Source organism: Ursus americanus, chromosome 3, assembly GCF_024610735.1.
Source record: "Ursus americanus isolate L20-20 chromosome 3, mUrsAme1.1.p, whole genome shotgun sequence".
NCBI lineage: Eukaryota > Metazoa > Chordata > Mammalia > Carnivora > Ursidae > Ursus > Ursus americanus.
The window spans coordinates 86,605,323-86,629,412 of record NC_142129.1 but is presented as its reverse complement, the minus strand read 5'-3'; the positions used below and the strand labels follow the sequence as shown (position 1 = coordinate 86,629,412).

Genomic DNA, 24,090 nt, shown 5'->3' with positions numbered 1-24,090 from the left:
AGAATGTCCTTGTTTTTTGGAAATATACATTAAAGTATTTCAAGGGTGATGGGGTATCATGTCAGTAACTTATTAACAAATGATTCAGGGAAATTTTTTTTTAGTACGCTTTCAAATTTTCTGTATGCTTAAGATTGTTCCAAAAAATTTAAAATATATAAAATTGATATAATTTTAAGGGGAAAATATTACCTATAATGTATTTCGGGAGCTTATAATTCAATAAGAAAAAGATAACTCAATTGAAAAAGTTATGATTAGGCAGTTAACAGAAGAATACATTTAATAAATGGGAAAATATGTTCAGCTTCTTCTTAGAGGATGAACTAGTTATTAGGGAAATACAGATAAAACAAGATACAATTTCTCAATCATGAGACTGGCAAAATCTAAGAATTAAGTGTTGGATGAGAGCAGAAATTCTTGTATGCTGATTGTAGGAGAATGAAATGGTTCAGCCACTTCACTCGGTTTTATCAAATTGTTCTCTAAGGTTAAAACTGTGTGCACCTTGTGATCTTATAATTTCTCTTAGAAAAATATACCCTAGAGAAACTCTGTCATTTGTGTGTATATATATATATATATATATATATATATATATATATATATGAATTTTTATTGTGTTATTATTTGTAGTAGTGAAAAAGGAAAAACAATCTTTCCTCCAGTGGAAATAAAGTGCTGTCGTTGGGTCTCAGTTTTTTAGTGGGCCTATGCCTTTGTACCTTGAACTTCACAAGTATACTAAATTTTTTTTTCTCCTCCCTGGTGTGTGAGAGAATGACCAGAGTGGGCTGGAGTTGGGTATTTCCCTTCCCCAGGTCATTTAGGTTCTGATAATACCTCAGAGGGTCAGGCTCTGGTTAACTAGTTTGCCCTCAGGGCAGGCCCTGTTGAGACTAGAGTCCTCTGGTATATTTCAAGATGGTTCTTTTTTTCTTCCTCTTGCTGGAGGCACGAGGGGATTATTCTCCGATATTTACTGTGGGAACCTACTTGGGCTCCTGGATGCAAATCTCAAAATATTTATGCCCCCTATGACTGGGTATGCCTGGAGCTTTTAATTCTCGGAGTTGCCCACTTTGAGCCTCTAGCAATTCATCAGTTATAGTTCAGGTTTTCCTTCCCTAGCACTGGCTGTCACCATCTGTTTGCTGCTAGCAAGGCTCTGCTTTCATACGTGGAGACTTCCTGTATTCACCTTTCAATCTCTCTGATCTTGGGGGCAATGGTTTGCCATGTGTCTTCCCCTCTCTTCCAGGTCCAAGAGGAGTTGTTGATTTCTCAGTCTGTTCGTCATTTTACTTGTTGTTAGGACAGAGTGGCAACTTAGAGGCTTCTCACAGTTGGAACCAGAAGTGGAAGTTGCTAATTCAGTTTTTACCCCCTATACCTCACTTGTTTCTTTGATGTTGTTAGAAGTAAGACAACTGACTCTAAATGGAGTCACTTATGCTAAACCCCACATCACCAAACTGAGACATAGCTTAAGTACAGTTTCAGCCTTTCTCAGAAATGGAATCTTAAACCAGTCAATCAGGAATCACTTAATTAGTACTAGTACTAGTAAGGTAATTCTGCCCTACTGCCCCTTAGAGGAAAGTGACCTTGTCATAATCAATTTGCTTTTTTTGTCTAGTATAACTTCTCTGTTCCTGCTCCCTTCTGCCTATAAAAATCTCTCATTTCATACAGCTCCTGAGAGCTCCTTTCTGTATGCTACATTTGTTGCTGCCTGATTCATGAATCACTGAATAAAAGCCAGTAAGATCTTTAAAATTTACTCAGTTGAATTTTATTTTTTAAAAATGTCCATATGGATCTTTCCTTATCTTTGAAGTTTAGTAATTTCTTTAGGATATAGCTTGGCATTGAATGCTCTGTATCATTTTTTTTTTCTGAGTTAGAATATGGTCTCTTTTGTAGGTTTACTTTAATTATATATTTGAATATTTTTATTTTGCATTTGTTCTTTTCAGCAACTTTAATTATGCACATGTAACATCTTATTTTCCATTTCTAATATCTTTTCCGTAATTATGTATTTTTGAACTTTATTTCATTCTGTGTAATTTCCTCTTGCTCATTTCCCATTTCTGATTGTGTTTTTACCCTTGATCATTGTATTGGTTTGTTATTTGTAATGTGTTCTTAATCTCTGTTAATATATTTACACTAAGAATTTTCCCTATAGTTACTTTGAGACAGTGGAAGACTAAGTAACCCTTCCCATTGTTTCCTTTGGGAATTTCTTCGGCAACTTAAGTTCTTTTCCTTCCCCCTCTTCCTTCTCTCTCAATCTGTTAGGTCCTATATTATTTGTTTCTGATTGTTACTCGTCTTTGTAAGGTACTGCTGTTTGCTGAAGAGTAATGTAGGGGTGGTTGTAGGGAGAGACTAGGACAGTCTATAACTAGGATTAAGTTTGTTATCTAGAGTAACCATTCACCAACTTATTCCCTTCTATCTCGGGAACACATCTTTCCTCAAATTTTCGATCATTCTAGAGCTTGGTGTGAGTCCCCGTAAAGCCATTTAAGCAATTTTTTTTAAAGATTTTATTTATTTATTTGACAGAGATAGAGACAGCCAGCGAGAGAGGGAACACAAGCAGGGGGAGTGGGAGAGGAAGAAGCAGGCTCATAGCAGTGGAGCCTGATGATGTAGGGCTCGATCCCACAACACCGGGATCACGCCCTGAGCTGAAGGCAGACGCTTAACCGCTGTGCCACCCAGGCACCCCCCCATTTAAGCAATTTTTATGTGGAAACCTCACGTTCTCTGCTTTTCTTTCCTCGTTCACCTCATTTTTACCTCTAAGAGTCTCCCCAAACTAGAGGGCTATTTATCATACAGTGCAAATATCATTTTATTATGATTTCTCCTTCAGCTTTTCTTTGTTGTGATTCTGCAACATTAAACATTTTATTAGCTTCTTCCTTGGCTCATCCATGTCTCCTCATTTCAGCTCTAAGCAAAGAATCCTTGGATAGCCTGCCTACATTTTTACAACTGATTTTAAGGACAATTTGGCTTTTGCTCTGGTCTAAGATGACAGTTCTCTAGTTCCTTCTTCATTTTGATTTATCCTCAGCATTTGGCATACATAACCTCAGGTTTTATGCTTTAGTTGATTCCTTGTTTTTTTGTTTCTTTCCTTTTTTTTTTTTTTGAAGTTCATTTTTCCCCTCTACTTTTTGTTCTATTTTCATTGACTTTTAAGGGAAGAGAGTAGAAAAATGATTTTACTCTACTATCAATAACTAGAAATCGTTCTTAAATATTATTTTTTTGAGAAACTCTTGGTTTCTTCTATCAAGTTAATAAAACTTGACACTATTTTGTTTCTTGATTCTCCTACAGCTAGCTGATAATGGCATCAGTTTTTCTGTTCTAATTATTCTTTCTCCTCTTCCTTTATATAGCTGCTCTATGTTCAGTTGGTATCTTTATCATGTTGATATCTTCAACAAGATGTATTTAGCTTGTGAGGATAAAAATCTTTAAGTACTGAAGTAGTAAGTAAGAAAAATGGAACCTCTCGAACTAGTTGAACCAATGATTGTGATCTCATTTTTCTCTGCTTCAGTTTCTCCAGTAAATATAAACAGAAAATAATACTTCCTCATGTATCTGGTTCTATTTACTTTAAGAGAGTAATGGGTTAATGTGTCCCATAATTCTTTATCATAAAATTGAGTTATGCATATTCCAGGAATTTGACCAATACTTTCTAATTTTCACAAAGGCACTGTATCCCCCTTCTTCATTGTTATGAGTTCATTCTGTATATGACATGTGAGCTAATTGCAGATTGTTAAAGATTACCTCTCTATTCCCTGTATGCTTTTCTTTAATAGTCTGTACAACATTGCAGATAATTTTTAAAATTAATTAGACCTAGATTTCAAGCAAGAATTATTCATACTTTAAAGCCATTATTTCTCTCATACGTGCTTTCCACTCTTATCAGACTAAAAACTAATAGCATCTCTTTGCTGACGATACATGTAATTCTTTTCTAAACTTAAAATTGTTGAAAAACTATAATGAAACAGCTTACAAACACAGCCTCTGGTTTTCCTGATTTATTGCCCTCCTGAAAACAGGATAAACTAATCACTGATGGGCTCTACTGCATGGCTTTAAAGCTTAATTTGGATTAGAATTTATACTTTTCTTTTTCTTTTTTTAAAGATTTTATTTATTTTTGGAGAGCAGAAGTGAGGGGAGGGGCAGAGGGGGAGAGAGAGAGAGAGAGAGAGAGAATCTCAAGCAGATTCCACACTGAGTGCAGGGCCTAACATGGGGCTTGATCTCATGACCCTGAGATCATGACCTGAGCCGAAATCAAGAGTTGGACGCTTAACTGACTGAGTCACTCAGGCACTCCTGGAATTTATACTTTTCTATTTGAGACTAAAATTCCGTTTTTCTGTGTTGAAACATTTTGGACCTGCACAGATAGCTGTGTTTGTGCATTACCTACAAGAACATTCTTAGACATCACTCTTAAGAAATTTAACATTGATATATTAATATTACTTAATGTGTAATCCATATTCAACGTTTTTCACTTATTACCCCAAATATTCTTTTTAAACCTTTTTTTCCCCAAAATATTCTTTACAGTATTTTTCCCCCAGCTTGAACCAATCAGGATTATGCTTTTCTGTTAGTTATCTTGTCTCTTCTCTCTCCTTTAATCAGAACAACCCCAATGCCCTTTTTTGCCTTTTATGGCATTAACATGTTTGGAGAGCCCCACAATTTGAATTTATCTAGACTTATCTGATTGTCTCTTCATGGGTATATTCAGAGTAAATAAACTAGTAAAGTGATGTTGTGTATTTACCATTAACATCATATCAGTAAGCACCCAAATTATGTCTGTCTCATTACTGCTGATGCTAAAGGAAATCACCTCATTACTGTAGTATATGCCAGATTGCTCCTTATAAGAGTACTTTCTTTTCTTTGTGATTAGTAATTTGTGTATACCTCGAGACCATAGGAATATCCTGTTTTCCATAACACTTCATCCAGTGTTTTGTATCCAATAATTATCTTTCCCTCAATTATTTTACTAGGAGTTGCAAAATGGTGATTATTTTCTATCATTTTCTCTGCATTTATTAACTGACGTTCTTCTGTAAAGAGAAATTTCCATCCTTTTTATTTTTTTGTTATATTCGAAAATTTTTCTTTTTCATATTTCTTTGTCACTCATAAACAGGGGGACCTGGACGATCTACTATGCCAACCCCAGGAAACACTGCAGCTTTTCGTGCTTCCCTCTGGACCAATATGGAGAAACTTGTGGATCATATTTGTACTGTTTGTGGACAGGTAAATATTTTAGAGAATGGAAAGAATATTAATTATGGATTAATGCCTGGTTATTCCAAGTTATGTGACCTTGGACAGCTTTCTTAAAATCTCCGAGCATTCAAAAAACCTACACTAACTGATTATAATATATGTAGAGGCTCTAGCACAATGCCCTTTTCCTTCCCTTGCTGTTTCTAGTACCTAAGCTTTACATTTGTTTCATTTAGAAAATACCCAGCTGTGTACATTCTCCCCCTTTCTGCCTTTTTTAGGTACAACATCTACAAAAAATATTAGCCAAGAAGAGAGATCCTGTTTCTCATGTTTGTTTCATTGAAGAAATAGTTAAGGTATGTTTAAATGAAAATATTTTTATCTCTTTATTGAAAAATGCAGGAAGATACGAGCCAGCCTTGTTTGTGTTCTTACCTTACAGAGTGGCTACATGCCAAATAGCCATAGGAATTGTATTTCCCCTTCCTTCTTTCCTTCCTTCCTTCCTTCCTTCCTTCCTTCCTTCCTTCCTTCCTTCCTTCCTTAGCATGTGCAAGGTGGGAAAGGCGCAGAGGAAGAGGGAGAGAGAAAATCCCAAGCAGGATCCGTACCCAGTGAGGAGCCTGATGCAGGGCTTGGTCTCACAACCCTGAGATCTAGACCTGAGCAGAGTCGAAGAGTCAGATGTTTAACTGAACCACCCAGGCGCCCCTGGAATTGTTTCTTGATGACAACAAACTTTCTTTATAACATGTATATAAGCACACTTGTTTATTGAGTAGATGCTACCAGTAATACTTTTTATAGACTAATTTCTAAAATGCATAAACTAATTTCTAATTTTCCATTATATAAATGATTCATTGTAAATGTTTTTAAAAGTTGCATTAGAGAATTAGATGAAAATTTGGGGTAAATAAAAAATTTAATTAGTGGTCATTATAATGTCTTATATAGTCTTTACTGAAAATGATGGGATCCATTCAATTGTTAATTTTTCTTATGAAGCACATTGCTGTATCCCATTTTTCATATTCTGAAATTCTCCTTTCTGTCATCCACCAATCCACTGGCCTCATGGGTCATAAGAATTCCTTCCATGCATAGAAATCCGACTCTACATTTTATTCATTCATCTTGATAGGTTTTTAATAAGGAATAATAGAGTAATTAATTATTCTATTCATCATTTAATCCTGACACATAAGTGTTCCAAAGAAAAAAATTCTCTGAGCTTCCAGTATTACAGTATAGATCATTTCCTTTGTAAGTCCAAAATTTAAGGATTTTATATATTGTGTTGTGGATCTCCAAGACCACCTCCAAGTCTGGTGATTTGCTGGGAGGATTTATAGCATTCAGCATATAGTTGTGCTTGTGGCAATAATTTATTACAGTGATGAAAGGCTATGAATCAAAATCAGCTTCATGAAAGGAAAATCAGCAATAGGGGAAAAGCATATAGGATGAAGTCCAGAGGCAACCAGGTACAAGCTTCTAAGAGTCCTCTCCCAGGACTCACAAACAGGACACCTTTAATTGCTCCAGCAACAAGTGGGGACAGCATGTGTAAAATGTCCTCTAGGGAAGTTCACCTTGCACCTAGGAGTTAGATTTAATCAGGAGTCAGTTACTGCCTGGCATGTACCAAAATTCCAGACTCCCAAAAGAAAAGCAGCTGTTCAACGTAAAGCACATTATTTGCACAAACAGTTTAGGTATAGTGAGTGTTCTTATCAGAGAATCATGAGGGCCCTGTCAAAATCCAAGTCCCGGGTACCAGCCAAGAACCACCCTTGCAAGCAGGCATTTCAAAGTATAGCAGTCTCAGACCTGCTATGTAAATTGATTTTTGCACATGTACTTACAGTAGTATCTACTCACTTCCATTATCCTGCTTCATATTTGGCTTCTAATTGTATGAAAGAAACAATAATATTCTTTTGTCAATTTGTATAGTAATTAATTTTTTTAAGTTTTTTTTAAATTCCACTTAGCATACAGTATTATATTAATTTTAGGTGTAGGTTATAGTTATTCAACAACTCCATACATCACCCAGTGCTTATCGTCAACAAGTGCACACTCCTTAATCCCTAGCACCTGTTTCACCCATCCTCCCACCCCCATCCCCTCTGCTAACCATCAGTTTGTTCTCTGTGGTTAAGAGTCTGTTTCTTGATTTGTCTCTCTTTTTTTGTCCTTTTGCTCATTTGTGTTGTTTCGTAAATACATATATGAGTGAAATCATTTGGAATTTGTTTTTTTCCAGCTTATTTTGTTTAGCATTATACTCTCTAGCAAATGGTAAGATTTCATTCTTTTTATGGCTGAATAATATTCTGGTGTGTCTGTGTGTGTGTCTGTCTGTATACACCACATCTTTTTTAGTGGTATCTTTATCTGGTTTTAAGATCAGGGTAATGCCTCATAAAATGAATTTGGAAGTTTTCCTTCTTATTCTGTTTTTTGGAATAGTTTGAGAAAAATAAGTATTAACTCTTCTTTAAATGTTTGGTAGAATTTGCCTGTGAAGCCATCTGTTCCTGGACTTTGTTTGTTGTGAGTTTTTAAGTTACTGAGGCAATTTCTTTGCAGGTTATTGGTCTGTTCAAGTTTTCTGTTTCTTCCTGTTTCAGTTTTGGTAGTTCATATGTTTCTAGGAATTTATCTATTTCTTCCAGGTTGTCCAATTTGTTGACATATAGTTTTTCATAATATTCTCTTATAATTATTTGTATTTCTGTGGTGTTGCTTGTTATTTCTTCTCTCTCATTTGTGATTTTATTTACTTGTGTCCTTTCTCTTTTTCTTTCTTTTTTCTTTTTCTTTCTTTCTTTCTTTCTTTCTTTCTTTTTATTTATTTGTAAAGAGAGAGTGTGGGGAGAGGGGCAGAGGGAGAGGGAGAATTTTAGCAGACTCCACACCCAGCACGGAGCCCTACTTGGGACTTGATCTTACAACCCTGAGATCATGACCTGAGCCAAAATCAGGAGTCCGGTGCTCAACCGGTTGAGCCACCCAGGCGCCCCTCTCTTTTCTTTCTTGATAAGTCTGGCTAGAGGTTTATCAATTTTCTTGATTTTTTTTTTCACAAAGAACCAGCCCTGGTTTCATTGATCTGTTCTTTTTTTTAGTTTCTATACCATTTATTTCTTCTCTTCTTTATTATTTCTTTCCTTCTGCTGGTTTCAGATTTCATTTGTTCTTTTCCTAGCTCCTTTGGGTGCAAGGTTAGGTTGTGTATTTAAGAATTTGAGGGGCGTCTGGGTGGCACAGCGGTTAAGCGTCTGCTTTCGGCTCAGGGCGTGATCCCGGCGGTATGGGATCGAGCCCCGCATCAGGCTCCTCCGATGGGAGCCTGCTTCTTCCTCTCCCACTCTCCCTGCTTGTGTTCCCTCTCTCTCTGGCTGTCTCTCTCTCTGTCAAATAAATAAATAAAACCTTAAAAAAAAAAGATTTATAAAAGAATTTGAGATTTTTCTTCCTGAGTTAAGCCTGTATTGCTATATACTTCCTGTTTAGAACCACTTTTGCTACATCCCAGAAGTTTTGAATCATTGTGTTTTCATTTTCATTTGTTTTCATGTACTTCTTTATTTCTTGTATTTTGTGGCTGACTCATTCACTGTGTAGTAGACTGTTATTAATCTCTATGTATTTGTGTGTTTTCCAGTGTTTTTTCTTGTGGTCGATTTCTAGTTTCGTAGCTTTGTGTTCAGAAAAGATGCATGGTATGACTTTGATCTTTTTGAATTTGTTGAGACTGGTTTTGTGAGCTATTATGTGATCTCTTCTGGAGAGTGTTCTTTGTGCACCTGAAAAGAATGTGTATTCTGCTGTTTTAGGATGGAATGTTCTGAATATATCTGTTAAATCCATCTGGTCCAGTGTGTCATTCAAAGCCATTTTTTCTTTGTTGATTTTCTGTTTACATGATCTGTTGATGTAAGTGGAGTGTTAAAGTCCCCTACTGTTACCGTTTTATTATCAATTAGTTCCTTTATGTTTGTTATTAACTGTTTTATGTATTTGGATGCATAAATACTTACAATGTTATATCTTCTTGTTGGATTGTCCCCTTTATGATTATATAAAGTCTATTTTGTCCGATATAACTATTGCTACTCCAGCTTTCTTTGGAAATCCATTTGCATGATAGAGGTTTCTCTGTCCTCCCACTTTCAATCTATAGGTTCTTTTAGGTCTAAAATGAGTCTCTGGTAAACAGCATATAGATGGGTCTTGTTTTTTTGTTTTTGTTTTTATTTGTTTTATTTTCTCACTGAGACCCTGAGATCATGATCTGAGCCAAAATCAAGAGTCAGACACTTAACTGACTATGCCATCCAAGTGCCCTTGGTCTTGTTTTTTTAATCCATTCTGTCACACTATGTTTTTTTATTGGAGTGTTCAGTCCATTTACATTCAGAGTAATTATTGATAGATATGTGTTTATTGTCACTTATTACCTGTTTTGTGGTTATTTCTGAAGATTTTCTCTGACCCTTTCTTGTCTCTCTATCTTTCATGGTTTGCTGGGGTTTTTTTAGTGTTATATTAGGATTTCTTTCTCTTTATTCTTTGCATATTTATTAGTGGTTTTTGATTTGTATTTGCCATTGGGTTTGTACATAACATCTTCTGAATATAGCAGTCTATGTTAAGTTGGTGGTGGTTTAAGTTTGAACCCATCCTTTACTCCTCTCCTCCCCACATTTTAGGGATATGTTGTCATATTTCACACCCTTTTATTTTGTAAGTTCCTTGACAGATATTTTACAAAAATATTTATTTTTGCTGCTTTTATATTTCCTACCTTCATACTGTTAGTCTCTCCTTTTCACTGATAGAATCCCCTTTAATATTTCTTGCTTGGCTGGCTTAGTGGTCATGAACTCCATTCGTTTTTGTTTGGGAAAATTTTTCTCTCTCCTTCTATTCTGAATGATAGCCTTGCTGGATAGTGTATTACTGGCTGCAGTTTTTTTCCGTTCAGCACTTTGAATAGATCATGGCACTCTCTTCTGCCTTGGAAAGTTTCTGCTGAAAAACCCCTGATAGCCTTATGGCGTTTCCCTTTTAGGTAACTGTGTTCTTTCGTCTTGCTCCTTTTAAGTTTTTTCTTTACTGTATTTTGCCATTTTAATTGTATGTCTTGGGGTGAATCTGCTTTTCTTGATTTTGTTGGGGGTTCTGTGTGCCTCCTGGTTCTGGATATTTGTTGTCTTCCTCAGGTTAGGGTAGTTTTGAGCTATTATCTCTTCAGATAAACTTTGTGCTCCCTTTTCTTTGTCGTCTTCTTTGGTTCTCCCGTAATGTGAATATTACTGTTTGATGGAATCCCTGAGTTCCCTAAGTTTATTCTCATTTTCCATCATTCTTTTTTCTCTCTCTTGTTCATCTTGATTTCTCTCCCTTACTCTGTCTCCTAGATCACTGATTTGCTCCTCTCTTCCAGCCTGCTGTTCATTCCATTAGTGTGTTTCTCATTTTGTTTATTGAGCCCTTTATCTTTGCTACGGTATTCCTTAACTCTGTGTTAAGGGTCTCACTCATGTTTTCCACTGTTTTCTCAAGTCCAGTGAGTAGTCTTATGATCATTACTCTAAATTCTCTGTCAAGCATGTTACTGATACCTGTTCTGCTTAAATCTCTGACCATGCATGGCCTTGTCCTGGTTTTTCATTTGGGATAAATTTCTCTGTCTTCTCAATTTATCTAAATCTCTGTGCTCATTTCTCTGTGTTCTTGAAGGTAATAGCCTTATGAAGAAGAGGTCCTGTAGTGCCCTGCTATGTAGTGTCTCCTGTTCCCTCAAGGCCTGGCCCTTCCAGCAGTGTCTCCAGTGTGTGCTGCATGCAGTCAGCTGTGGTGTCCCGGCCGCTTTATCATTCAGGCCAGGCGTCTGCAGAGGCCGTCTTTGCCTGTTATGGGCAGTGTTTGTTCCCTGTCCTGAATGTGGCATATTTTAAGTAGCTGTGCTCTGGTCTGCTTGTGGAATGAGATCTGTTGACACTGCTGCTGGAACTGAGACTCTACAAAACTCCCAGGTTGGGAGATGTGGTGTTGGCAGGGTTTTGGGCTGGTCTTCTGAGGGAGAAGGCCTGCTGCTGTGACTGAGGCAAGTGTGACTTGAGGAGCAGTTCCACGGGCGTGGGAATGGGGCAGGCTTGGTGTAAGGAAGTTAGGTAGGGAATGTGGGTATTGCACTGTTCCCTCAGGTGGCCCTGGGCTTATGTTGAGGGGTGCTGGAGGGAAATGGTGCTGGCCAGTTCCTTTGTTCCTGGTAGGGTCTCTCTGAATGCTGCCTCTCTGGGACAAGCTCTGAGATGAGCAGATGACCTCCCCACTGTGTGCCCTAGGTGCTCTTCAGGTTGCTGTTTCCGTGCTGTATGTCCACAGGTTCTTTACCTGCCTTCTTTTCAAGAGCAGCTCCAATACCTCTGAGCTCTCCCCAAGCCACATGGGCAGATCTTTAGAACTCCAGGTTTAAGCCCTGCTGGCTGCAAGAACTCACAAAATTCAGCCCCTCTAGCTTCCCAAGCCAATTGCTATGGGGATTCATTTTCCCCCTGCATCCCCCTGTGTGCTATTCTGTCTCTTGCCTTTCTCCACAGGGGCGGCTCCCTTTACACCCCAGTGGCCACAATCATTTTCTCTTCCAAACTATGTCTCCACACTTCATGCCTTCTTTAATGTGGCCTCTTCTCTACCTTTAGTTGTTTTGCCAGTCTTCAGGTCTATTTCTGGGGTATTTAGGATGCTTTGATAGTTATCTGTTTGTATTCATGGTATAAGGAGAGCCTAGGGTCCTCCTACTCTGTTGCCATCTTTCCCTCACTTGTATACCAAGAGGGGCTTAAATTTTTTTTTTTTTTTTTTTTGCAAGAACTCACAAAATTCGGCTCCTCTTGCTTTCCCAGCCAATTGCTATGGGGATTCGTATAGTATATTGCATAGCTATTAATCTCTCTTGTATAGTTACTAATTTTTTTACCTTTAGTGATAAAATGGATAACTAATACCAGGCCTTCATGTTTATAGGTAAGCATATGCACATGCAGTGTTATTCATTTCTTCTAATTTTGGTCGCCTTTCTACCCAAATTAATTCATTTATTCTTTATCAGAGTGTCTTGATTTCAAGCTTTTACTATCTAATGCTTTGTATATGTTTTTACCCCTTTTTAATAGTTTGGCTATATTCTACTAATAGTATAAGAACAATTATATGAAACCATTATATTCAAGGGAATCTAAAGAAAAAAAAATAAGGAGGAATAGTGCCATTTAACAATGCTTATGTTTGTGATATTATTATATTGGATAAAATTTCTACATATAAACTCATATATAAATTCTCATCAGTTATTATTGTGAATGAACTCTGGCAACTTCTGTGGGCCAGATTTTAAATGCATGTGAATTAGCTACCAATTATGAAGGATTATTAGGAACAGGGATATATGCTTTCATTTTATTCAGTCTTTACATTAACTCACAAAATTTCTTACTGAATTAAAAATAAAACCAATAAAGATTGATTTTTCAAACACCATTCTTTCCTATTTAAAAATATAGTCATACACAACACACATATTTATACATAAATTTTAATGTAAATTTCCAGTTTAGTTATTCTTTTATGGCAGTGTTTATGAAAAAAAATTTAAGTCCCTCTTGGAATTCAGTGTCCTCATGTATATTCAAAAAAGATCAGTCTTTTGTGAAAAGTCCAAAATAACTTTTGGTCCTAAATACTTGGGATATCCAGGGCAAAAGTAAAAAACAAAACAAAATAAAAACCCTCTAAACACCTGTACATACTGCAGAAATAGCACATAAATTTCACTGTATTTAATGTAATTTCTTTAGTCTTTTCCTTTATTATAAAGCTATGAACAGATAATTTTGCTAATTATGTAACTACCATGTAAGAACTTTATTATTCTAATGAAAATAATTATCAATGGCAACAGAATTTTTGTAGAAAGTGCAGGATTTCTAGGATGATTGGAGTCCCCAAATAAAGATCCTTAAAGTCTTCAGAGAAGTTTAAACTTTTGAGTAGAGAATGGTGTGTGTTCGGTCATTGAAGAGTGACATTTGGACCAACATCTCTAAATCTTTGTGTAATCTCTTTTTGAGGAAAGGTTATGAAGTTTTTGCAATTTCAAGGTTTTTAAGAAGGAAATATCGTGGTATTGAAACTTCTTCCTAATTTAGTGGTTTAGCCTTTTGAACCAATGAATTTATATAATTAAAATTAAATAAAATTGTAAATAATTCAAAATGAAACAATATTAGAATTATGCCATATGCTTTCTGTAGTATCTGTTTAGAAATTAATGCTTTTTCCCTCAGATTATTTCCAGTAAATACCTTTTGAAATTGGAATCTAGTCTGTATTTTGAAATTTACTGAAAGCTAAATTAATAAATACTTTCCCTTTGATTTATAATCGGGAATAGTTCATACCAGCCATTTATGTCATCTTTATACTGATGTAGTCTTCATAACATGAATATAAAATAAAAATGGACCAATTATATTAGGTATAACAATCTTAGGAATATAATTTAAATGTGGGGCCCTTTTGAAAGCTTTTCCTTAATAAGATAACTAATTCTGCTTCTGTTTAATTTAATAAATGTCCTGGCTAACTTGTAGAATTAGCCTGTTATTTTCAGTTCATAGTATAATTTGAAAAGACATATTCATACCTATCAATCGCTCAATTTTGGTATCTTTTAAAACCAGTTAAGAGTTCTAATGTCACTATATGACTATCAATACTATATATAACTTTGTTAAAGTGAGTGTAGCAAATTATTGACAAATCATCAGGATTCACACGGTGGAAAACCTGTTGTAGACTCTCATCTGCAGAATTAAGCCAGTTTCTCTGTGTTTAGGAGGATAGATATGATATTTTCATTTTCTAAGCCAGCAATTTTTATCGTCGAACAAAGTCTTGTAATCGTGTGTAGGATGTATTAGGCTAAATTTGGAATGTATTCAGCATTTTGAGCAGCTAGAGTACTAATGAGAATTTTAACTGTGAAAAAGAATGTGTTTTCTTTTCCTCTTTTAGACATATCAAATGACTTGGTGATAGGATTAAAGACTCAGAAAATTTTTAGGCCATCTAACCATGAAATCTTTTTAATATTATGAGAAAAATGTTTAACTCATTTATTTGTGGCATCTTAATTTGATTAAAAAATCAAGTAGCAATAAGCCAGTTAAGTTTCTTTTTTTTTTTATCTGTGCATTTTCTTGTATGTATTTATACCTCATTTACACACACATACACACATACACATACAAATGCATACAGTAACACATGGAAATCCCCCCTTCTTCCCTAATCCATTCCCTTCCTCAGTGGTAATCACTGTTTACAGACTGGTGTGGGGTTTCCATCAGTTTCCATTTCAATGGATGTGTGTATATATACATCCAAATAGGCTTTTATATTTTAACATAAATAAGACCAGACTGTATGTATTATTCTGCTACCTGCTTTCATTTTTGATTTGTTTTGAAGGGTTTTTCATGTGCATTCATACTCTGGAACTCCAAGCTAGCTAAGAAGATTAAGGCAAAACCAGTTAAGTTTCTAAGTCAGATATCATCAGTAAGTACTCTCACTTATAAAGGTAAAAAGGTTTTTGCTTTTACTAGTGTGGAGACTGGATCTTCTGAAGAGTCCTCTTACTACAGTTTAAATAAATTCTGGATACACTGGGAAAACATGTTCTTTAATGCACTCTTCAGCTTGCAAAAGGTGAGAAAAATCTCTGAGGGGCAAAGATATATATACGGATATACTTATGCATGTCAAATATCTGTATATGATATATTTAAAGAATAGAAAATGGAATAAAAAATGAGAAACAAAAGACTTAAAAAATGACCAGGTAGTTCTTTAAAAAGAACCAAATAGAACATTTAAAAATTAAAAATAAAATCACTGAAATAAAAAATTGAGCAGATAGATTAGACAGATATTCCATGAAGTCAAAGAATGAATTAGAGGCTGACAAAATTAATGAAATTATCCAGAATACAGCATAAGTAAAAGATATGGAAAATACGAAAGGTTAAAAATTATGGAGGATTAAATGAGGTTTTAATATAAGGCTGTAATTGGAAAAGGAAGGCCAGCAAACTAAAAAAGAAAAAACCATATGATTAGCTCAATACATGCAGGAAAAGCATTTGACAGAATCCAACATCCATTCCTGATAAGAACTTTTAGCAAACTAGGAATAGAAAGGAGCTTTCTCAACCTGATAAAAGGCATTTAGGAACAAGGAACAGGTAAAATCATACTTAATCATGAGGACTTAATCCTTGTCTCCTAAAACCAGGGAGCAGACAAGGATTTCTTTCTGTTCTCACTACTTCTATTTAACATTATCGTAGCTAGTGGGATGGAGCAAGAAGAAGAAATGAAAGATTTCCAGTTTGGAAAGGACAAAATAGAATGGGCTCAATTTACAGATGACATCATCATGTATGTAGAAAATTTGATAGAATCTTAAAAAAAAAAACAACTACTAGAACTAAAAAGTCACTTATTGCAAGATTACAGAATACAGGTCAATACAAAAAAATCAATTGTATTTCTATATATTAGCAATGTACAATTAAAATTAAAATTTAATAATTCCACATATAGTAGCATCTAAGAATATAATAATACTTAGGAATAAATCTGTTGAAAGATGAATATCATCTGTATACTGAAAACTATAAAATATTGCTGAAATTAAAGATGACCTAAGTAAATGGAGAGAGATACCTGATTTATGGGTTGCTAGATTCACTGTTAAGAGGTCCATTCTTCCCAAATAGATCTATAATCCCAAGAGATGTTTTGAAGAAATTGACAGGCTGCATCTAAAATTCAAATAGAAATACAGAGGACCTAGGATACCCAACACAGCTTTGAAAAAGAAAAGCAGAATTGGAAGGCTTAACGTTACCTGATTTCCAGACTTACAAAACTACCTATTCAAGAAAGTGTGGCATTGTTGTCAAGTTAGAGACCATATCATTGATGCAGAATAGAAAGTCCAGAAATACACTCACATCTATATAGAAAACTGATTTTCAAAAAAAGTTTGAAAAGGGGCGCCTGGGTGGCATAGCGGTTGGGTGTCTGCCTTCGGCTCAGGGCGTGATCCCGGCATTATGGGATCGAGCCCCACATCAGGCTCCTCCACTGGGAGCCTGCTTCTTCCTCTCCCACTCCCCCTGCTTGTGTTCCCTCTCTCGCTGGCTGTCTCTATCTCTGTCAAATAAATAAATAAAATCTTTAAAAAAAAAGTTTCAAAAGTAATTCAGTGGTGACGCAATAGTCTTTTTAACAAATAATGCTGAAACATATGGATACCCAAATGTAAGACTTAAAATTCTAAAACTGATTGGAGGAACAAAATTAAAACTTTGTGAATTTGGGGAGGCAAAGGTTTCTTCAATGCAACACCAGAAGCTTGAGCCATAAAAGAAAAAAAAAACTGATATTTTGGACTTTTTCAAAATAAGAATTTCCGCTCTGCAAATTACTTCATTAAGAGAATACAAGACAAGGTATATACTGGGAGAAAATAATTGCAAATCATATTTTTTTAAAAATTTTTTAATGTTTTTTTATTATATTATGTTAGTCACCATACAGTACATCCCCGGTTTCCGATGTAAAGTTCGATGATTCATTAGTTGCGTATAACACCCAGTGCACCATGCAATACGTGCCCTCCTTACTACCCATCACCAGCCTATCCCATTCCCCCACCCCCCTCCCCTCTGAGGCCCTCAATTTGTTTCTCAGAGTCCATAGTCTCTCATGTTTCATTACCCCTTCTGATTACCCCCCCTTTCTTTATCCCTTTCTTCCCCTACCGATCATCCTAGTTCTTATGTTCCATAGATGAGAGAAATCATATGATAATTGTCTTTCTCTGCTTGACTTATTTCACTTAGCATTATCTCCTCCAGTGCCGTCCATGTGCAGCAAATGTCGAGAATTCGTTCTTTCTGATAGCTGAGTAATATTCCATTGTATATATGGACCACAACTTCTTAATCCAGTCATCTGTTGAAGGGCATCTCGGCTCCTTCCATGATTTAGCTATTGTGGACATTGCTGCTATGAACATTGGGGTGCATATGGCCCTTCTCTTCACTACGTCTGTATCTTTGGGGTAAACACCCAGTAGTGCAATGGCTGGATCATAGGGTAGCTCAATTTTTTTTTAATGATTTTTTATTATATTATGTTAGTCACCATACAGTACATCCCCGGTTTCCGATATAAAGCTCGATGATTCATTAGTTGCGTGTAACACACAGTGCACCATGCAATACGTGCCCTCCTTACTACCCATCACCGGTCTATCCCATTCCCCCACCCCCCTCCCCGCTGAGGCCCTCAGTTTGTTTCTCATAGTCCATAGTCTCTCATGTTTCATTCCCCCTTCTGATTACCCCCCCTTTCTTTATCCCTTTCTTCCCCTACCAATCATCCTAGTTCTTATGTTCCATAGATGAGAGAAATCATATGATAGTTGTCTTTCTCTGTTTGACTTATTTCACTTAGCGTTATTTCCTCCAGTGCCGTCCATGTTGCAGCAAATGTCGAGAATTCGTTCTTTCTGATAACTGAGTAATATTCCATTGTATATATGGACCACAACTTCTTAATCCAGTCATCTGTTGAAGGGCATCCGACTCCTTCCACGATTTAGCTATTGTGGACATTGCTGCTATGAACATTGGGGTGCATATGGCCCTTCTCTTCACTACGTCTGTATCTTTGGGGTAAACACCCAGTAGTGCAGTGGCTGGATCATAGAGTAGCTCAATTTTTAACTTTTTAAGGGACCTCCACACTGTTTTCCAGAGTGGCTGTACCAGCTTGCATTCCCACCAACAATGTAGGAGGGATCCCCTTTCTCCACATCCTCTCCAACAATTGTTGTTTCTTGCCTTGTCTATTTTTACCATTCTGACTGGCATACGGTGGTATCTCAGTGTGGTTTTGATTTGAATTTCCCTGATGGCTAATGATTTTGAACATTTTTTCATGTGTCTGTTAGCCATTTGTATGTCTTCATTGGAAAAGTGTCTGTTCATATCTTCTGCCCATTTTTTGATTTGTTTATTTGTTTCTCGTGTATTGAGTTTGAGAAGTTCTTTGTAGATCTTGGATACCAGTCTTTTATCTGTAGTGTCATTTTGCAAATCATATGTTTAATAAAGAACTTCCTGCCTAAAAAACTCAGAACTCAGAAAGCATTCAGTTTCTGTTTTTGTCTGATTTTGAAAATAAGACAAAAGATTCAAAGGGATACTTTACAGATAGATGTCAAATAAGCACATACCTAAAAATTTAAAAGACCTGACCAAACCAAGTGTTGGTGCTGGTAAGGTTATAGAGTGACTGGAATTCTCACATACTGCTGATGGTAAATGTAAAATTGTACCACCACTTTGGAAAACAGTTTGACAGTTTCTTAAAAAGTTAAATATACACCTACTATGTAACTCAGCAATATACCCCAGTGTATTAATCTAAGAGAAATGAAAGAGTATTACCATAAAAGACTTGCGTACAAATGTCCACTAGCAGCTTTTTATTTAATAGCCAGTAACCTTAAACAACCTGTGTCCATAAACATGTGAATGAATAAGTAAACCATGGTAAAGCTATATAATGGAATGTAATCAGCAACAAAAAGAAATGTGGACTACTGATACGTGTGAAAACATAATTAATCTCAAAATTATTATGTTGAAGGGAAGACTCCAAAGAGAAAAGGATGTATTCTACAATTCTGTGTATAGGCAGTCCTTGCCTTCCATGGGACTGTGTTTACTGAAACGTATGCACATTCAAACTATGTCCTTACTTTGCATAGTTCTGATATACCTGAGTTTCTGTTAACACGGTACCATGCACAACAAGGACTGCTTGGAATATAAAATTGTGGAAAATACAACTATCATGATAGAAACAGGATCAGTGGTTACATAGAGAAGAGATGGGGTGGAGGAGGTTAGGGAGCCACAAGAGGGAGGAATTAAAAGGGGGAAAAAGATACTAATAGACTGGTTAACCAAGAAGATATGCAAATGAATAATAATCATATACATAAAACCTCAATATTAGTCATTAGGGAAATGCAATTCAAAACTACAGTGAGGTTCCACTGCTCAACCAGTGGAATCAAAATGACTATCAGTAAGTAACAAGTGTTGGTGAAGACGTGGAGAAAAGTGGAACGCTCATATATTGCTGGTGGAAATGTAAAATAGTACTGCCACTTTGAAAAGCATTTTGTCAATTTCTTACTGTACACTCTCCATATGATCCAGCAGTTCCATTCCTAGGTATTTACCCAGGAGAAATGAAAACCTGTGTCCACAAAGAAGATTTCTACACAACTGTTTATAACAGCGTTATTCATAATAGCGAAATACCGGAAAGAATCTAAATGTCCATCAACTGGTCAGTGAATAAACAAAATGTCATATATTTATACAATAGATTACCATTCTACAATAAGAGGGAACAAAATGCTAATATATTAGACTACGTGGATAAACCTTAAAAACATTATAAGTGAAAGTGGCCAAACTCAAAAGAGTACGTGTTGTATGATTTTGTTTATATGAAATTTCTGTGAAAGGAAAACTATAGATAGAAGGCAGATAAATGATTGTCCCTGGGTGTTGGAGCAGGGTTTGATGGATGGATGGACAAAGAGGGGACTTTTGTGGTGATGAGATTGTTCTAAAAGTGGATTGTGCTGAACTGTATGAATTCACTAAAATCCTATATCTGATTAAGGGCTGGTATTCAGAATACATACATTGTATAGATTACAGTGTGTATTTTGCATTGCACCAACTCAAAATAAGATGACAGAATACTATCAAGGTTATTTAAAGAAATTGCTGGTTCTGGGCTTGGAGCTAAGAAAATTGAAGATGAGTGTGGAATATCTTGTGCTAGAAAATAACTGCTCCAAAACTGATCATCACAACAAGTAAGGATAGTAATGAATTTTAACCTATTGAATAAAATAAAAATTCAGAGGTCTGTATGTCAAGCTAAAGAAAGAGATGGATAGACTGACAAGTAAGAAGGGAAAACTCCCTTGAAATGAACTGTGAGCTAATGAAAACAGAACAATGAAATAAAAAAGATAACTATTTTGCAACTATTATAATAAACTTTGATTCAGTCAGTAATCATCAGTGGATGCTAAATCTGGAGGAAGGAGAGCTTGATAAGGAACAGTATATTTACATGGTATTAAAGTGTCTCCCCAGTAATTGCTTATTAATTCCAAAAAAGAAAGGTAGCTGCTATACAGTAGAAGACTCAGATAACACTTTATGCAATCACAATTAATACCCCCAATACCCTGCAAATATACATGATATCCCGAGGACATATTACTCATGTTGTATTCCAGACAAAGATGCATAACCTGAGTCTAATTATGTGGAAACAAGATAAATCTAAACTTTTGGACAATCTGTAAAATAACTAGTCTTCACTGCTTAAAAATATCAATGATAAAGATTAAAAATAGTTTCATAGTAGGTAAGACTTTATATAAAGGGGTATGACAGCGAACTGTAAAATACATGATGCTGCTCTAGTTCCTGTTCCAGAAAAAAAAAATGCTATAAAAACATTGGACAGTTCATGAAATCGGGATATGAAAGGTATATGAGATCTGTGTAACAAGGTTAAAAATCCCAAGTTTGATCATTGTAGTATGGGTATTTAGAATGTCTTTATTCCTAGGGGGTCACTTAATTATTTAGTGGTGCAGGACTCTGATATACAAGTTCCTCTCAGTTGTTTGCATGAGAGAGGGAGAGCGAGCGAGAGAGAACGATAGTGATAAAGTAGATGTGGCTCACTGTTAGGTAACAAGTGGTGAATTGGAGTGAACAAACAAGATTTGGGGAGGGTGTTTATTCTTGCAGCTTTTCTCTAAGTGTAAAATTTTTCTATAAGTTCAGAATTTAAAGTTTAAAGGAAAAAAGATACCATGAAAAACTTCATGCCAACTAATTTTAAAAGGCAGGTGAAATGCACACATTTCTAGAAAAACATAACATGTCAAAATTGTTAAAGTAGGGTTAGACACTATGCGTAGTCCTTTAACCTTGAAAGGAATTGAATTGCTAGTTCAAAGTCTTTATACCAAGAAACCAGTAGTCTCAAATGGTTTTTCAAGCAACTTCTACCAAAATTTTAAGAGATCATTCTTTTTTCTTTTTTTAAGGGAAGAAAACCTCCCTCACTCACTTTATGAGACTAAAAAATAACCTTTATACCAAACAGGTTAAAGATTACAAGAAAGGAAAATTACAGTCCAGTCATGCTCAGGCATATACACTGAAAAATCTTAAAATATTAGTACACCAAGCATAGCAGTAAGTAAAAATGATACATCTCAGTAGATAAAGAGTACTTGACAAAATTCACGATGATAAGAAATACTAGCAAACTAAGAGAAAGGGACTTTCTTAAATTGATAAAGGATATCTAATAAAACCTTTAACAGTCATCATTCTTACTGATAATGTGAAAAGCATTGCCTTTACAGTCAGGGAAAAGGCCAGGATGCCCACTGTCCTTGCTACTTTTCACCATTGCCCTGCAGGGCCAACCCAGCGTAGTAAGAGAAGAAAAATAAATTAAATAATAGATTTCAGATACCCCCAAAGAATTCATTCCTGTTGCTTTTCTGTACATTTAAAACAAATCTTAGACCTGTCAGAATCAACAGAAAGCTACATGTCTATCTCTGGAAAATTGAACTCGTCTAGGACTGCCTATAATTTAAAATTGATGTCTTCATTTTGGTTCCGACTTTTATGCTGTTCTTTCCTTCTCTTTCTTTCTCTTTCTCTCTCCCTCTCTGTACCAATTATTTCTCTATAACCTTTTTCCATACCGTGTATCAAATGTTGGTTTTTGAAAGTCCTGAACATGAACACAACTGGAAATATAACATTTGTTTACTGATTAGGATCATCTGTAATGATGACACTTTCAAAGTGCTTAAGCACCCTTAAAGTCACTCTGATTCTTTTCTTTTTAATTTTTGCTCTTTTTTTTCCTGGGGTCTTCTTAGATAAAATGTCTTTTTTTTTTTTAAGATTTTATTTATTTATTTGTCAGAGGGAGAGAGAGCGCGCACAGGCAGAGGGAGAGGGAGAGGGAGAAGTAGGAGTAAACTTCCTGCTGAGCAAGGAGCCAGACACAGGACTCGGTTCCAGGATCCTGGGATCATGACCCTAACTGAAGGCAGACACACCGACAGATCTACCCAGGTGTCCCCTTAAATAAAATGTCTAATTCATGTTTGACCTATGAAAGGAAATACTATCTGATACTGAAATGAGCATATTTACAAAATATAATTGAATGTTTTGCTGGGCGCTGGGATGAAAATTTGACCAAAGTGACATACTCCTTGCCTTTAGACAACTTATTTCCCCACTGGTTTCCTCTCCAGTCCTATTTGTTCCATTTGTGGATCCCTTCACAAGAACGTACTTGTTATGATAGTCTATGGGAGTACTAACAGAAAATACCTTTTAATAGTTTATAGTGGTAAAATATTAAAGTATCTGAAGAAGGAAAGCTTATTGTAGGAAGACCTATAGAAAGACTTCTGTAATAGGTTTATTCTTGGTGTGCAAAAATGATATTTAGACTCTGTAGAAGAACTGAACTTTCTGTCAAGAGTCATAGACTTCTCTAACCGGCAACCAATTATGGTTCCTCCGAATTCTCTACAGCATCTATTAGTCTATACTAGGGATTAAGTATACTTCCTCAAAATTCTCTACAGCATCAGTTAGTCTATATTAGGGATTAAAGTTACTTAAGTACAAGTGAGAGACGTTAATAGTTCTCTTAAGTAACTATGCAGGAGTGCTTTAGTCAGGCTTAATGTATACTTCTGTATTCTGTTATAAAAAGAAATCTTATAAAAAGAAATCTGCTTGCTCAAGTAGAAATCTGATGCTGAAATGAAATGTTACTTTCTTTTTAGTAATCCAATTAGTTAACATTTGACATTTGATAGTTCTATTTTTAATTTTTTGAGGAACCTCCATAGTGTTTTCCATAGCAACTGGGCCATTTTACATTCCCATCATAGTGCACAAGGGTCCTATTCCTCCACATCCTTACCAACAGTTATTATTTTCTTGGTTTTTATAGTGGCCATCCTAACAGGTATGAGGTCATATCTCATTATGGTTTTGGTTTGCATTTCCTATGATTAGTGATAATGATCTTTTCATATGCTTGTTAACCATTTGTATTGTCTTCTATGGAGAAATGTTTACTCAAGTCCTTTACACATTTTTTAATGGGGGTATTTGTTTCTTGTTGTCATTGTGTTTGTAGAAGTGTTCTGTTGGCTTTTTTTTTTTTTTTTTTAAGTGAGCTCTACACCTAACATGGTGCTTCAACCCTTGACCCTGAGATAAAGGGTGACATGCTCAACCGACTGAGCCAGCCAGTTGCCCTGCAGTTCTTCACGTATTCTGGACTTCAAGATATATGGCTAGCAAATATTTTCTCCCATTCTGTATGTTGCCTTTTTTTTCTGTTGATTATTTCATTTGCCACACAGAAGTTTTGAAGTTTGATGTAGCTCCATTTGCTTAGTTTTGCTTTTGATGCCTGTAGTTTTGATGTTAAATC

General features: G+C 35.7%; 1 protein-coding gene across 2 annotated transcripts in view; it reads left to right on the top strand.

Annotated features, from left to right (window-relative positions):
* COG5 (component of oligomeric golgi complex 5) overlaps nucleotides 1–24,090 on the top strand; it is a 279,919-nt gene that overhangs the window by 155,005 nt on the left and 100,824 nt on the right. For both annotated transcript variants that reach the window (XM_045793457.2, XM_045793458.2), the window contains 2 exons: nucleotides 5,240–5,352; nucleotides 5,607–5,684. In XM_045793457.2, the coding sequence (XP_045649413.1) occupies nucleotides 5,240–5,352; nucleotides 5,607–5,684 (191 nt within the window). The remainder of the gene's footprint in view (nucleotides 1–5,239; nucleotides 5,353–5,606; nucleotides 5,685–24,090) is intronic.